Genomic DNA, 17,708 nt, shown 5'->3' with positions numbered 1-17,708 from the left:
AGCCAACTGCAAATAAAGAACTTCAAACTCTTCACAAGATGATGCTTGAGAACTAAAATTTTAAGGTGAATACCATCACATAAAATTACAATACAAGGGAGAACTTCCTTAACTTGTTAATAGGTCTGTCTCAGACTGTCTGTGACTGGCTAAAAAATTGTCATTCAGCACAACTGGCAGAGGCGAAAAGCCAGCCTGACTCCGAGGTCATGCTAGAGCCCGCATGCTGGTTCTTACCTGCTTGTACTCCGATTCTCTTCCAACCAACACCTGCAGAATGTAACTGACAGGGTCTCCTCTCATTGGTGGTACCGTCTCCCATAAAATTTCACATGAATTTCCTTCTAACTGGGTTACTCGAGGTGCTGAAATACAAACCCATACAGCCAAGTTCAAAATTCAGAGTATCATGTCAACAGTCATCTTTGAGAACCCAGAGGGCAATTTGTCTGCCCAGCTAATGAGAAAAGCAGCCAGGAGCTTTTTACATAAGTGAGATATGCCAGGAGCAGTATGCCACTGTTTAGAATTTCCTTGCTTATTCTTCTGTTATTAAATTCTTGGCTTGGATCACATTTTTGCTATCTATATATTTGGATGCCTATTGAGTACTCCCTCCGGTTGTGCTCTGTGCTAGATAAGACAGGGGATTAAAAAAATAGGCACACTAAACCCTATTTTATGTCAATCAAGATTTATTTGAGGGAAGAAGAGAGCACGGTATGAGGTACAAAGATGGCAGATTATAAAAGTACAAATTATAAAAACAAGAGACTGGAAGATATATATATATGTATATGTATATGTATATGTATATGTGTATATATATGTTTTTTCTTTTTTTCTTTTTTGTGAGCAACCTGGACAATGGGGTTACTCCTGGTTTTGCACTCAGGAATTACTCCTGGTGGTGCTCCAGGGACCATATGGGATGCTAGCAATTGAACCCGGGTCGGCTGAATGCAAGGCAAATGCCCTACCTGCTGTGCTCTCTCTGGGACTGGAAGATATCTTAAAGGGCCGGAGAACATGCTTTGCATGCTGGAGTCCCAGGTTTGATAGATGGCACCTCAAGGTCCCTCAAGCATCATTGAAAGGGATCCCCGAACACTGAGCCAAGTGTCCTCCCCACCCTGCCACCCGCATGCTCCCCCCCAAAAAAAATTAAAAAAAAAAACACTAGAGGAGTTCCTCCAGGAAGGAAAGTTACATGTGCAAGTGTCTGAGAAACAAGTCACATTAGTGGCAAAGTCACATCTGACACACGGCACAGTTGATACAAAGGACAGAGACTGGGCAGCACTGGAAAAATTAATGAAATATTTGTATTGTTTTGGTTTATTTTTCACCCACCAGACTTCTTGTAGATTAAATTATATTAGGCTGTAAGAAAGCATTTAAAGTGTCATGGAATTTAAAATATTTTCCATAACACTGGCTATATCTCTATAGCCCTAGTATCCTGTATTCTATTTTATACTAGAATGTGCAACTTCTCTCTTTTTTGGAACTGCTTTATTTTATTATTTTTAATTCTTTAGAGGCAGTTTGGTGTTTTGTGTTGCTTTGCTTTTGAGTCATAGTCAACTGTGCTCAGGGCTTATTGTTGGCTCTGTGCTCAAGGGTCACGCCTAGTGATGGTTGTGGGACCATACAGTGCTACCGAAAGGAAATACTGACTATTCTATGCAAAGTGTTACCAGCCCTTTCCAACACCAGGATTCACCTTCACTCTAAACCAAAGTCTTGGGTATGTTTCTTTTCACGTTCATCCATCTGCAACCCCACGGGATAAGAATGTTTCACCGTTAAGTTATAACCAGGAGTCATTTATACTTGAGAAATGCCATCATCAGCAGGCCCTTCCAGGCCTCTCATTTCCCCCCAGAGAGCTCAATTCCCACTCTCCTCTACTGGAACGTTCTTTTGATTCTATCCTACGGACATGAGCGCCTTAAGAAGAGTGGATGTAGGCCCTCTACTCAAAGTCCCTACTTTTTTCTTTTTTTCCCATGAATAAGGTAGTATTTTATTATTATTTCTCAGGTTACAAAAAGGGGTCAGATCTGATAATTTTTTTTGGATATCTACAGAATTTACACTTTTCACAAATAATTCTCAAAGACAATATTAAAAAATAAAATAAGAAGTTCCATCGAAAATTATTACATCTGAGGAGAAACATGACATCATTAGAAAGAAGGACGTCTAGAGTGCATATGTGAATAGGCACATCCACTCATAAAAGTAGGTGTTACAGTGGAATAAAGAGGAAAGATAACTGTAGAAACAAGCTTAATGAGGTAATAGCTATTCCAAAAGCTGCACAGAAAAGCTGGTCATAGAATCACTGGCCATAACTAATTTTCAAAGGAAGAAAGGTTGGTGATTTCAATTCATTTGATATGTTTCTAAAAACAAAAGCAATTCAGTAATTATATATGCTTTTGTTTTTTCATAACACAGTAAATCTCTCACCATTCCCAAATCACCATTAGAGACATTAAAGTCAGCAACATTTTCTTAAGTTTTAAAAATTATCAAAATACCTTTCTGCTATTGATTTTTTGTCAGAAATACAGCAATGTCAAACATCTAAATTTAGGGATTTCCTGAAACTTTTAATATCCTTTTTTCTTCATTATAAAGTAAATTAGAAACTAATATTGTATTGTTTATAAATAGTCTGTGGATATTATAACTAGAGAAAATTTTTATTTATTTTTTTTTACTTTTTGGGTCACACCTGGAGATGCACAGAGGTTACTCCTGGCTCTTCACTCAGGAGTTACTCCTGGCGGTGCTCAGGGGACCATATGGGATGCTGGGAATCGAACCTGGGTTGGCCGCATGCTCTCTCTCCAGCCCCGAAAATTTTATTTTTAAACTCTTTCAAAAGATTTCTTTCCATGTATATTTTATATACTTCCTTTGAAAGGCTTCTTTTCAAAGGAAGTATATAAAATATACGTGGAAAGAAATCTTTTGAAAGAGTTTAAAAATAAAATTTTTTCTTTTTTCATGTTTCTCCTCAGATGTAATAATTTTCGATGGAACTTCTTATTTTATTTTTTAATATTGTCTTTGAGAATTATTTGTGAAAAATAAAAAGGCTTCTTTCAAAGGAAGTATATAAAATATACATGGAAAGAAATCTTTACAATGTGTTTAGTCAAATTTCAAAAAGAGCTGAAAGTCCCTACTTTCCCTTCCTCTTGCAGAAGCGCTTTAAGAAGAGCCCAGCACAGCACAACACACAGTGACAAACCTTTCAGGGTGGGGGGGATGCTCTTGGTGGTGTTGAAGGTGTAGGTTTCGGAACAGGGTCCCTCCCCTGCCTCGCTGGCTGCCTGGATCCGGAAGGAGTAGCACGTGGATTCCGTGAGTCTCTGCACCTTGTAGGTGTGGCTGGGGCCTCTGTAGATGGAAATAAACCTGGAGGAAGGAGAAGATTCCATCAACTGCTTGAACTCCGAGGAATAGCAAACTCCGACGGGCACTAATGGAACAGATGAAGCCAACCTCGGAGACATTTTGCACATGTTGCAGTTGTTTGTTTTGGTTTTGGGGTCTTACCTACGGTGCTGGGGGGCAAGGGAGAGAGGGATCTTTCCTGAATGTTCTGGGGTCCATGCGTTGGTGGGAATTAGGCCTGGGCCTCCTGCAAAGCTTGGGTTCCACCACTGAACTCTCTCCTTTTTAAATTTTGTTTTGGGGCAATACCCAGCAGTTCACAGGGCTTCCTCCTGGTGCTGAGCGCAGGGATCACTCCAGGTTGGCTCCCGACCATATTTGGTGTCAGGGGGTCAAACCTGCGACAGATGCGTGCAAGGCAAACGCCCTATCTACCGTGCTGTCTCTCCAGCTCCAGGCTCCCGTTTTTTTTAGAAGGGGCAAAGGTTTACTATGTTCTAATTGGGTTTAATGTCTAATATTTGTTTACATGAAAGACAATTATACATTTAAGCATATATTGAGAGCTTAAAATAAGATCTTTTAAATTATTCTATAGTTTTTACGAAGTTATTCATGTTGTTGTTTTCTTGGGGGGGAATGGTCCTCCAGGGAACTCTGAGTATAAGTTAAGTGGTTCAATGTGAGGAGCCAAGGCTGTGGCTCTGCTTGGGCCCTCTGTGGCCCCAGGGATACCCTGGCCACCCAGGCAGTGTTTAGGGCCTTCTAAGATTGCTCAGGCAGAACTTAGGGGCCTTAGAGGACCATGTAGGGTGGGGGAAGAAATAGGGTTGGTCACATGCAAGGCACGTGTCTTAACCCCTGTAGTATCTTCACAGCTCCTCATGTTTTTAAATAAAATGAAAATTTTCAAAATTTCCACAATGGCAATATCTATATAATCTAAGAGTATCACACCAACTTTAATATTAAGTGGGCACCTCTTTACTTGATTTTCCAAATGACTAAGGTTTCGCTAGAAAATTCTCTTAATTTGAACCTTTATCTTTCCAAGGTCTTCCAAAGCTTTTTTTCCCAAAATGTTAAGAAGATATTTAGGGTCTTGGATTTCTGGAGGAAGTGTGAATAAAGAAAGACCTGTTTTCAGAATCATCCAAATGAATCAAAATCACAGAGCAACAGCACAGGTGGGTCGAACACTTTTACTGTTGCCATTTGCAAATCCTCTCTTCTGAATCAGGACTGTTCTGCACTTCTGCTAATTGATACTTCCAGGCTATATAAGCATAGAAGGTGTGGTTATAAAAATATATTTCAAGGGCCAGGCAGATAACACGGACATAAGCATGTATGCTCTGTGTGCATGGGGCCCTAGTCTGATCCATGCAACTTCATGCTCACCCATCCCTCCACAAGCATTCCTGGTTGTAGCCCTGGAGTTCCCCCCACCCCGAACCCAGTATCTTCAGGTGAACCTAGTGTGTCAGGATCTGAGCTGAAACACATCTTCAGGACCCAGCATCCAATCATCTGGCCGGTTGGCCTGAGTGTTCCATGCAGAGAGCAAAGGGTCTCTGAACACTGTTTAAGAGATACCCCTGCAGACAACTAGATCCTTAAAAATATACTTCAAGGGCTAGTAAAGGGCTCCCCAAAAACACACACACACACACACACACACACACACACACACACACACACACACGTATAAACTGCCCTCCCCCAGAATCTTAAAAAATATTTCACAATGAAATCGTGTTAACCAAAACTAGACTATATATTGTGATTATTCATCTTTTTGTAGCTAACTATATTTTTGGAAATAATGTAACATTTCATATATGAAAGAGGAAGTTTCAGTGATTCAGGATCTGAATTCTGTTGGTTAAGGACACTTTGAGAATAATTATATAAATTAATCCAAACACACAGCCAACTGGTCCTTCCCCTTTCCAGAGCTTTGTACTGTATTTGAGGACAATCTGCTGTCTTCAGATATTGCTGGAAGTCTGTCAGTGAAAGAATCACCCCAATTCAGAATGTTTGACTCTTAGACCAACATGGCCTCAGGGGTAAGCAGAAATTATGCTTTCATTTAACAGAAATTTCTTGGAACATCTGCTGTGTGTTAGGCTCCGGGGATTCAGTGATGAGTAAGACTTAATCCCTGTGGGTTAGTCGGTCCTGTGTGGGATGGATTTTCTGAAGAGTTTCTGCAGATGATGAATGAATGGATGGAGAGATCTGAGATTAAACCACTTTTGGGTGTTTCTGTTTTTTATTTTTCCAGGAACAAACACCTGCTAGAGCTAATGCGAATCTTAAAATGTTCATGTGTTCACCAACATTTACAATTGAGTTCCTAAGTCCTAGTCACTTCACGAATTAATGTTCCGTCTGTTTTGGAAGGAAGGGCCTTTTACTGAGGGCTACTTTTAATTTCAGGAAAGCCAGAGTCCAGGCTGAAACCCACGAATGCCATGGCAACCTACTCAGCACTCTTGACACATTACCACGTTAATGAAGATGCCCTTGTTAATGCTTGAGGCAAACAGGTATTGATTAACTCAGCCTCACCTGGTCTAGAATCTCTAACTGGAGTAATTGCCCTTAATTATATCACAAAACAAAGCTATGACTTGAGAAGTAAAAGCATTACATCTTTCTTACAAACTTGTAATCAAGCTGGGTTTTTTAGAGAAATTTGGAAAGAACTTCCTGCCTTCAATGTGCCAAGGAGAGTATTCTTTCCTTTGGAAAATAAATTTGACATACCTCTGTTTCTAGATTTAATTATATACATAGGCAGTAACACAGTCACAAAGCAATAGACCGAAGCGGATTCTGTACCTTATTTTTAGTGCGATCTGAATGGAGCCTGGAGCCAAAGAGGATACATATTCATCGTCAAGTCCATCAAGACCTGCTGCTTCTGGACTAGTTATTTTGTTCTTTCATCTGGTTTTTTTTGCTCTTATATCAGAGCATTTAACAAATTTCTTAAAAGAACTGCACTCCAATTTACAAAAAGCATCATGGCAACTGCTGATAGTAATGAACCACTTAAAAACTATCATCAGAGCACTGTGTCTCAGGAGCATATTACTCGGAAATAAAAGATACATTTGCTTCCAGATAAAAGCTGCAGAGGTCACAAGAGTTCACAAGGAAGCATAAACCCGGAGAACTTAGGGTTAAATGGCACTGTTCTGCAGTGAAGGCTGAGTGGGGCAGTTGTAGCAGCCCACCCTGTAGCTGAAATTTCCCTTGGAAAGAGCAGTGGGAGGTAGTGGGAAATGTTCCTGGCAGGACGACGGGAAAGGGGTCATCTTTTCTTTCTCTAGTCTTTCCTAAAATAAGCAAGTGTTTAGTCTTCCCTCTAGTTTAGCACACAGTTTATGCTGGTAGCCACAAACCATTACCTGCTTGTTATTCTGACGAGAGCTGTCACAATTTGTCAACCTTTTGTCAGATGACATAAAAGGCACAGGAAGAATTCCAGGGACAAGACAAGTTCCCTGGATTTGTTTTTAATAATCTGTTGCTTAAATTCACATTCTATTCACTTTTTTTGGGTTTGTTTTTGAGCCACACTTGATGGTGTTCAGGGCATACTTTTGGCTTTGTGTTCAGGGATCACTCCTGGCAGGCAGAGGGGACCATATGAGATTCTGAGGATGACCCTGAGTTGGCAGCATGCAACGCAAGTACATGACCTGCTGGCTGTCCCGTTGCTCTGGTCCCAACATTCCACTCACTTTTTTTGTTGGGGGGCGGGGGGGGGGGTCACACCCGGCAATGCACAGGGGTTATTCCTGGCTTTGCACTCAGGAATTAACCCCTGGCGGTGCACAGGGGAACATAAGGGATGCTGGGAATTGAACCCCTGTTTGGTCGGTGTGAGGCAAATGCCCTACCTGCTGTGCTATTGCTCCAGCCCCCCTGGAGCCCCTCACTTTTAAAGGCTCCCCCTGTCCTTCATCTTAAGGAAACAAAAGAAGGAAAAGCAGACAACGTTAAGGAGATTATGGATGAAAGAGAAGGGAGGACTGTCCTTATGTAGATTCTGAACATTACATGAAGGCAGTTTATGAGTCCAAAAAAGAAAAAACAATCATATAATCATGCTACTTAAACTACAAAGAAAAAAATTCTTCATAAAAATCACATCTCTCAATTTTAGGTTACTGAAAATAAGATCTCATCTGATAAAAATACTTGGTACTAAGTCTTAATGCTTCAAGGGTTTTAATTTTGAAGGCTTGAAGGGTAATATGGTTGGAGTATCTATTTTTCTATACTCCCAAAGATCTGAGGACTTGAAAGGCGCTTGGCAAAATGTGATTTTGCCAGCACTCAACCTGAGACTTAGGGACTCCAGTCTTTGGCCTCTGCCAGTACAGCAAGGACCAATGGGCTGGGGTGTGGGACTCACTTCAAGGAATTACAGTTCCATTACAGTGAAGTTTATTACAGTGAAGTTTACATGGGCTATGATAGATCTCAGTAGAACAGAAGTGAAATGTAATCATCCCTCAGTGCATGTTGGTTCCAAACATTTTTCAACGTCGAGAAGATGATTTTTAAAAAGAAACTCCGTTTCCTTCCCTGAGCCCACTGTTTTCCAGTGAATAGGTAACACTGAGGTCATTCATTATCTCCTTAAATGTTTAGAGAGGCTCAGACTCTTGCTGGAGTATCTGCTAGGAAGGCAGCCCTCACTGCACAGGGACCCTTAGCGAAGTAGGGGGAATATTTCCCTCTTAAGACTGGGAAGGGTGCATTTGCAGAGTCCCTGCAGAGAGCAGCCACAAATATGTATCAGCTGAGTCTACGTTTCTTTCTGTGCATGCTAAACAATGACTTCTATTTCCCACAGTAAACTAGTCACAACAAAATGCACACAAACCCACATAAAAAGACACCCTTATTCTGTAATGTTCCCCTTCATGCCAAGCGGCAGAAGAATCTTCCTTCTTTAGAGCGAGTGATTCATGGCCGGTTTCGTGGCAGCCTCTGTAAGGGGTTTCGTAGGTTAACAGCCCATGGCTAGAACCACTCAGAGAGAGATTAAAAATATTCATCAAATATTTGTTTTACAAAGACTCATTTGTTTCTCACTCCTAAAATTTTTTTAAAGACAAGCTTAATTTTAAAACTAATTAGTAAGGAGGCCAAAGGCCTTTGGGGGATATAATCAAATATCCTACATGTGCCAAGAGGCAATGATGGACGACTCCACATTTGCAAAGCAATCAATGACAGACAGTAGCTGTCCAGTCTGCCCGGGGGCTGCCCCCACACAGTGCTGCTGCTTCTATGGTGCCCAGGACTAGCGTTTGTACCTACCACAGCCATGTTCTACAGGACCTGGACCACAGAGAGGTCACAGTCTGAGGTCCCCAGAAGGGGTCAGCTAGCTTGGAGCTGTATGGAGCTCTGGTCCATAAAGCTTCATGGTGAGCTGCTCCGAGCTAGGGGGTAAGAACTGACTGGGATGCGAGAGCTGGATGGAACTGGTAGGAGATGCAAAAGCTCGTGAGAACCCACCTCCTCTCTTTCTGACGCTAAGGGTACAGTTCCTGAGAATCTCCTGCAATGCCTAGAGGACCATGCAGCACCAGGGATTAAACTGAGGAAAGCCCCTCACAAGGCCTGTGCTTTAACCCCTCTGCTATCTCTCCAGCCCTTAATGCTGGCAATTTGTCAGTGATTTTCAAGTGTTCGCAGGTCTGTGACTACAAAGCACTGCACTGTCCACCCATTTTTCCTCAATTTTCTTGCTCGAGCAGGCACCTCGAGTAACATCTCACACCAAATTGTGAGATTGTTGTTACTGTTTTTGGCATATTGAATACATCACAGGGAGCTTGCCAGGCTTTGCTGTGCGGGTGGAATACTCTTGGTAGCTTGCCAAACTCTCCGAGAGGGACAGAGGAATTGAACCCGGGTTGGCTATATGCAAGACAAACACCCTAAAATGATGCCTTTCTGTCAGACACCGAATGGCATGAAGTCCTCAGGTAGTATGTGGCGTATGTTCCCTTCACTAGGAACTTGAGCAAGATAATGCGGACTAACTATTCAGTTTGCCTGCAGTCGATTTTATTTTCAGATCTAAAGAAAAAGACCAAGTATTTCCTAATATTTCTTACTTAATATGAACTAGGTAGGCAGACAAAGGATTTTGACATTTTCAAGAAACTTTGGGGGAAGGGTATACTAGTACAGAGTTTGTTAAGTGTTATTAATTTTTTGGCTTGCCTTTTTTTCTCCTTTTTGGGTCGCACCTGGTGATGCACAGGGGTTACTTCTGGTTCTGCACTCAGGAATTACTCCTGGCAGTGCTCAGGGGACCATATGGGATGCTGGGAATCAAACCCGGCTCAGCCGTGGGCAAGGCAAATGCGCTATCTGCTGTGCTATCACTCCAGCTCCGACATACTGCCTCTTAAAATGCTCCTTTATTTAGTCATCTGAAGAAAATCATTTCTAAGGGGAGAGGTCTCCCAGGCAGTGCTCCCAAGACCATGCTTGATGAGAACTGGGCCAGCTGGCTGGGACTGTCCAGAGTGAGGGTCAGAGAATGTGATGCTGCTAGGAGCCCCCAGGGTCACACCCACCAGTACTTGGGGGTCTCCAGGAATACACCCCGGAGGATCTGGTGACATGCAGTGTGGGGATCAAACTAGGTCCCATGGGGCCCTCAGTCCCTATGCTATCAGCCTGGTTCCAGGAATTTTAAATCCAATTCCTGAAAATCATTTCATTTTGGAAGAAACATTCAAGAAAGTACTATGCCACTGAAAACAAAATTTAAAATAGAAAATAAAAGATACTGTACCACAGGTGTCTATTTAATACCTGTAAATATCTTACGATCGCTGGGCTCTTTACAGGCAGCTGGTTAATATTAACTCTTGGAACGATCTAACACACTGATATAAAATGGTTTGGAATCTAGGAAAGGCTGAAAATGGCAAGATTCAAAGTCTAGAGCAGGTGGCTGAAGAGATAGTACAGTGGGTAGGGCACTTGTCCTACAAGTGGCCAATCCACGTTTAATTCCCGGCACCCTCATATGGTTCTCTGAGCCCTCCAGGAGTAATCTCTTTGCTCAGCCCCAGGAGCAAGCCCTGAGCACTGCTGGATGTGGCTCTAAAACCAATCAACCAAAGAAAACAAAAACCTGTAGTGCAGATCACGGTTGGGAATATGCACAGTGTGGTTATACTTCCTCACAATGCCAGGGCCTCTTCCCTTAATTTCCCTGGGCTCCATGGATATTGGGTCTGTGTATGCAGTGTGTGAATTTGGGGCGTGGAGCATGTGGAACTCAGGAACGCATATACCCTCACTCTGCTAAGGACATGAGTCCTATGATTTCTGGGTAGGGGCGGAGGGATGCAGATTGCATCGTGCAGGAGGTGCACTTCCTAATCCGGTTTGGGTTCTGATGAAAGCCACAGTTTGTGCACTGAGCACCAAAGGCCAGAAAAATTTCCTAAAGACTAATGAGTAAAAGGAGCGAATTCCTTAACTCCGTGTTTCCAACCATTAGGCTTACAGGCTACAATACTTTGCAGTTAATGGGCTGAATCTTTGTTACTTTTCTAAACAATACAAATGTCACTAAAGCTACCAATGGCAATAATGCTTTAATGCTTTCTTTCACTTATTAATATGAAAGAGGTACTTATATATGAAGAAAGGTACTTAGAATCTCTCGGGATTCTAAGATCCTTGGGAAAGCATACTCATTTACTTTGCTTCAAAATATATGCAGCAAATTTTACCTTCTAGGATGCTTTTCCTAGAGTCTTCTAAACACCGTTTGCCAACTTCTCTTGCCATACCCTTGCCTATGAGTCTGAGAAAACTGTTATCTAACTACAACCTTTGATTTCAAGTCTTTAAGAAAAAATATAGTCTAAATCTTACTTCTGGTTAGATTACAGTCACAAAGTAGTGGCCTCATGTCTGCCAACGCCTAGACATTTTACTTATTTATTATTTTTTAGGGTCAGTTTTTGAATAGGGATCACACTGAGAGAGCAGAGGGTGTGAAGGCTCAGGGACTAAATCTGGGCTGCCACCTGTTAGGTATCTGTCCCCAAGGACTCTTCCTGGTCCAGTGCTCTGACATTTCTGCTTGAAAGTGACTGTGCCAGCAACTTCATTTATCTTGCAGGCTGACTTTTGTGCTCCTTTCATAAAGAAAAGTGCTTCTGAAATCATATTTTTCTCCAAAACAGGAAAAAAATGCTTTTCCCCATGAACAGAGAAAAATGCTTCTGAAATCATCCTTTTCCCCCCCATAAACAGGGGCTGGAGGTAGGCATTCTGAACTTTATATTGTAGAGGGAGAAACAAAGGCAAAAAGGAGTAAGAGACATGCTTCTCTGTTCACCCAGAAACTCAGCGACGGATCTGGGGTCACAACAGAGACTTGATACCTCGGTCAAGAAGCACAACTGCCCTTTGGTGTACGAAAGGGTGATGAAGTGAATCCAAGACCAGAGGCAAAGGAAACAAATGCTTCAAGTCGCTAGCAGGCTGAGCCCACTACTGTTTGCCTTACACTTAATTTCATTGAACTCCACAATCTCCTCTATGAAAAGTAAGCAGGAGTTAGTTCTACAATAGCACCAAGAACTTCACTCCTCCCTTAGTGCTTACACACTCACGCCACCTTTATATTTCTATTACTTGTCTAGAAAAGTATATATGCATTTTTTTTCAGGTAGTTTCCTGTCCTCTATCTGTAAACAAGCAGTTAAGTTGTTCATATTATAAAACTGCTCCTATTTTTTTTTCTGAATAAAGTGTCACAGGCACAGAGACTGAGTGAATGGAAAGCAAGTGGAAATTATCCATTCAAATAGATCCCTCCCCCTCCATTCCCAATTGACTGGAGGCTTGCTTTGAAGTACTTGGGTTGTCTGACTAAATCTGAATGACAAACCATCAGAAATGTGTTGCTGGGATTTAAGTTCCTCTGGACTCAGTGCTATGTGCAGCCACCAGAATCATGTACAGATACCAGGACCTCCAGGGTCAGGATGAGAATCCCCATCAACTGAAATTCTGTTAGGACAGCACAACATTTTGTTTCATTAACACAGACGAATCCATATTCAAAATCATTGACATAGCACCACGGTATTGAAATGCATGTGCTGATCTTGTTATTCTGACCCCTGTGTTAGGTTAAAGCAGCATTATTAAATGTTTACTTTGGATATATATGTATGTATATAATATATATGTATACACACACGTGTGTGTGTGAGTGTGTGTGTGTGTGTGTGTGTGTGTGTGTGTATACGCACTTTCTTGCATACACAGAAACCAAAGACTCTTACAGTTTCTGTTAAGAATAGATTTGATTGCTCTATGGACAAACAAATCTAATTTTTGCTTTTCTCTTGAAATTCAATAATTTTTTTGCACTGTCTGCTCAGTGTTTCATGTTATTTGTTTCCAGAGAAAGACAAGCTCCTTAGAGGTAGGCCAAATATCCCTCTAAGACCTAGCACATAAACTTAGTTCACAAAAAACTAAGACTGAAGACCTAGTGCTAAAACCAGGTTCATGAAGAAACTGCTGATTGAATGTTCTTAATTTAAGTCCCAGGTAGAAACAGACTTGTAATGTAAAGGAGTGCTTTGGGAACAAGAGTGTTAAAATCTTGAATACAAGGTAAATATAAGCCCTGATAAAGGAGGAAAACACTTCCACCATGGCAAGTCCAAGTCATCCAGGGAAATTCTAGGTTGATTTACCTTGCAGCAAGGATTTGAGCTGCATGCCTTTTTGAGACCCCTTCTATTTACATGGAAATTTCAAATACCCACAGTGATGGGTGAGTAGGGTTTTCACAAATGAAATAAAGAGAGAGATAAACTAATAAAAGAAATTAAAAAAATTTTTCTTGCTAGCTCTACTTCTCACCTTAATAACAAGGTATTTAATGTTTTTGGCTAGGGAGGCAGTTTGGTAATAGAGTACATTCTTTGCAAGTATGGAGCTTTGGATTAAATCCCAGGACAAAACCCCCAAACAACTGAAAAAAAACAAAATAATATAAAGCAATTTTTTTTGCAATGTACGTAAGAATTTATTAGTGGTTACTGGATTCAATGTCTATGCTAATGGCTATGTGAACTTTTCCAAGAGTCATAATTTAAATCTATACTAGTAACAAATTAGATGAAGAAAGACAGTAACTACTCTGGAAGACACTGTTCAAGTGGGCAGATCAGGGGCAACTACCCAAAAAAACTCAAAGAGACTAGAATTGACAAAGACTCTGATTCTCACGAGTCAAGATCCAAAGTTGAAGATTTGGCTCAAAGGGTCAATAACTCACAAGAATTCTAAGTTACTAAGAAAGGTCATCTTCAGACTCAAATTAGGTCAGGTTTCATCCTATTAAATCCCAGAAATATCAATCTACAAAGAGAATGAGAATGTATTATGCTCTATATTCCCATCACTTTAATAAGTTTCTGAGGACACTGACAAATTTAATTTAAGAAAGATAAATCTGGACTCCAGCTCATAAAATCAAGAAAAATACTGTCCTTAATGGTGAGTTTTCTGAAATTGCCATTTAAATTTAGCCAAGGCATTCAAGGCATTTATGTGATTAACAACAAGGTCAGCCTTGGGTTGTTTTTGTTTTTTTTGGTTAGTGTTGTTAGGACAGAACATATATTGATGACTAGGCTGTACTATTTTCTGTCTGGCACATTTAAATCATTTGGATGAGTGCTCAGGGCACTCTTGAGAATCTGCCTCTGTACAGTTCTCCATCCAGACACAGGGAATAACTGCAACACGAGGAAGGTTGGTGTGGGGCAGAGACTAACTGTCCCCGTGTTTCTGAAAGCAAGAGTGCAGACAGTTGAACTGAAAGTCAGGAGGCACTGCCATTGATTCCACGTTTGCCACTAGCTTCAACAAAGTTCTGGGTTTCCCTTTTTCTGGAATAGTACAACCTGAAGATATTCTCCAAGGAAGGCTCTTTCTACCACCACTGGAAGTTAAGCGACCAGGAGCAAAAACAAAGACTTGCTTACAAACTTCTCCAAACGTTAGCTTTCTTGTGATTTCTGCCAAGTCTGTAATTCCTGTTCTAATCAGTTGAGGAAACCCCTGGCAGTAAAATCATGAGCTCATGAAAACAAGGCAAAGTACTCAGAGCAGAACTGTCTGGTCCATGGGTGAGCACGAATTCAGTCTGCAATGAACCTGCCCAAAGAAGTCTTCCCCACTCCATGGTTTTGAGACTGGGGCTAGTTTCCAACAAAGCAATCCTTCCTTCCTTCCTTCCTTCCTTCCTTCCTTCCTTCCTTCCTTCCTTCCTCCCTCCCTCCCTCCCTCTCAACTTTTGCAGCCAAATAGTTAGATTTGCTAGGTCCCTCCAAATCAGGATCCACAGCTTCAAAAAGTCATTCCTGACTTGTGCAACCAAATAATTTCTGCTTCCTCCCAACTCTCAAAGCATGACTCCTACCCTGCCCCTGGAGCCCTGTTTAGCAAAGGTGCTTATATTTGATGATTGACTAGCATTGATGCTTGTGCTCCTGGAGAGAGGTACTTGGACTTGGATTTCCTGGATCTTGGTGGCTACTGTGGGCCCAGCCCACACGGAACCTTTCACACGGCAGGACTGCCACAATGAAATGGGTCAAAAGAGTCCGAATTACATGGGGGGGGGGGGGGGGGGAAGAAACAGAGGCTGCCCAGGGGTTTGGAAGATAACTAGAACCAGTTCCCAAAATAAATGGACATGGGACAATGTCACGCCAAGAGGACATGGCGGCTACTTCTACATCAACCCTTGCTTTGTATTTCAGCAAGTGTTTGCTTCTCCAGCTTCTCTTGGTTTTCCAGTAATTGCCTATCTTCTCTGCCTGGCATGGGAAAATAGAACAAATATTCTATTTGTGCTAATAGAAAATTTTACTTTTTGTGTAGATGAACAATTCCTAAATATAATTCGACTGTCTAGCTTTAGATGTGTTATTTTCAGGGAAAATGAAGCTAAGTTAAATAAATACTATGTGCAAGACTGGATTTGATTTCTGCGGCTAAGCGTGTTTCCTAGACGTGGGGTTTTATAAAGAAGCCCCTATTTGCTCTGGTTAATTTGATACTGTATCAGCCACATTTGGAGTCCCATCCCTTCCCCTCCATCACCACAGCAATTTCAGATCGGTAAACATGTTTTGTCCTGATGGTCACTGAATATTTAAAGAGGAGACGTCTCTTTCTGAGTCTGATTTCCCTCCACGCTTGTGACTAATAAAACATCATTACGCTGTGGACGGGCATCCGACCAGTTTCTCTGGTGGAATCGTCTGGCTTTAGGAAAGCAAAAACAAACACATAGATTATCTGCTGGAGAGCAAACAGGAACTTGAGAATGGAAGCGGAGAGATTCTGAATGGAGAAAAGGCAGCGGATTTTTCAACAGAGATGAAGGATGTTTCAAAGGGCGAATACACAGGCAGAGCTTCAGCCCACATCAGCCACAGGCCTCCTGCCCCGCGTACCTTTTGTTCCTGTCCTCCAGCTGGAGCGTGTACACCACGTCGTCTAGAGCGTGTGTCTTGGAGTTGCCGTCGCCCCACCTCAACTTCAGGCTCTGAGGCCCGGCGGCAGCACATTCGAGTCTAGGAGGCAAGGGCGGTAACGGCCGAGTTTTTGCTTTAATGAACTGACTAAACGGTCCAGCTCCAATTTCATTTATGGCCTGGATTCTGATCCTGGAGAAAGGGAACAAACACAAGCATTGAAGGTTTAAGACTCTGCAGTTCCTCCTTTGAAATGGACTTCGTGGGGGCTTATTTCTTATTTGCACTTAAAACAGTCATCATGGGAAAAAATATGAAAAAAATTCATTTAAGACAATAGAGAACTAAGTAGTTTAGGGACAGATCATACCCTCCATTCTGAAAACAGGGATGGGGTGAACGGAAGAAGAGAAGCACATTAGCAAAGTGTCTTGGCTCTTACACATCTTCTTCTTGCGAGGCCTCTAAGGGGGCAGGTGCAACACCTGGCACTGCTTCGGGCTCACTCCTGGCTCTGTGCTCAGGGCAGGCTCACTCATAGTGGTGCTCATGGGACTATTAGGGGCTGCTGGGAATGGAACCTAGGTCGGCCACACACAAGACAAATACCATACCCAATGTACTACTGCACCAGCATGCTTACAACCTTTTAAAAGATCTGTTGTCAGAGGTAACATCAGACATCATTTAAAAAATTGTTTAAATTTAGACTCTGATTTACAAAGCTATTTATACAGATTTTCAGGTATACAATGTTCCTACTTCCCATTCCACCACCCCATGACTCTATCCTTCCACAACCACCCCATGTTCCCTCCCACTTCCCAAACTCACTCTTTTGACAGATAGAGTTTTATTTTTATTATTATTATTATTTTTTGCTTTCTGGGTCACACCCTGCGAAGCACAGGGGTTACTCCTGGTTCTGCACTCAGGAATTATACCGGGCGGTGTTCAGGGGACCATATGGGATGCTGGAAATCGAACCTGGGTCGGCTGTGTGCAAGACAAACGTCCTACCCGCTGTGTGATTGCTCCAGCCCCAACAGATACAGTTTTAAACTTAACTGCTGTAGTCTGGTCCCACACCTTGAGCAGTATTGGGTCTTGTGGTTCAGGCACATGCAGACATCTCATCTCTATAATACAGAGAGCCTGGGGCCACTGACTCTTGCCCTAACACTATGTCCAGGCCTCCTCTTCTTACTGAATTGCTCTCCTTCTCTGGCATCTTGTTTCTGTAATGCAGAGTCAATGTTTTTCACACCTTTGACACCTCCTATGACCCAGGTTGTCCTAAATACGACAGATCAGTGAGAACGGCCAGCATTGGTCTTGTCCTTCTGGCTTTACTCCACTTAACATGAGATCCTTCTTAAAGAAAGCCTTTCAAACTTTGTTCTGGTTAAGTTTTAGCTGCTTGAACATCAGATTTTGGGAGTCAATGGGCTGGGTCAATGGGGGGGCGGGGCACGAGGGGGCATGGGGAGATAGATGAGATAGAGACAATGCTTCTCCAGCAGAACTCCAAGCTAAAGAAAACAACTAACTCTTCAGCTATCCATTTATTTCTCTTGTCCTTTCCACCAGCCTTACCAGACAACCCCCTGAGGGTCCTCAACCAGCGCTCACTGTGCACCCCCTGCTGCCAGCAGGTTGCCATGACGATACCCTTAATGTATAGGCCATGCCCAGGGTTACAGGACATTA

The 17,708-nt window shown here is 42.1% G+C and overlaps 1 protein-coding gene across 4 annotated transcripts in view; it reads right to left on the bottom strand.

Annotated features, from left to right (window-relative positions):
• Positions 1 to 17,708, bottom strand: part of FNDC3B (fibronectin type III domain containing 3B) — a 377,218-nt gene that overhangs the window by 11,242 nt on the left and 348,268 nt on the right. For all 4 annotated transcript variants that reach the window (XM_056110627.1, XM_056110630.1, XM_056110628.1 and 1 more), the window contains 3 exons: positions 15,978 to 16,190; positions 3,269 to 3,435; positions 238 to 365 (listed from right to left, as the gene is read on the bottom strand). In XM_056110627.1, the coding sequence (XP_055966602.1) occupies positions 238 to 365; positions 3,269 to 3,435; positions 15,978 to 16,190 (508 nt within the window). The remainder of the gene's footprint in view (positions 1 to 237; positions 366 to 3,268; positions 3,436 to 15,977; positions 16,191 to 17,708) is intronic.

This window comes from Sorex fumeus, unplaced genomic scaffold (genome assembly GCF_029834395.1).
Source record: "Sorex fumeus unplaced genomic scaffold, SorFum_2.1 ptg000010l, whole genome shotgun sequence".
Taxonomy (NCBI): domain Eukaryota; kingdom Metazoa; phylum Chordata; class Mammalia; order Eulipotyphla; family Soricidae; genus Sorex; species Sorex fumeus.
The sequence above is the reverse complement of the archived record's forward strand: the minus strand, read 5'-3'. Positions and strand labels throughout refer to the sequence as shown.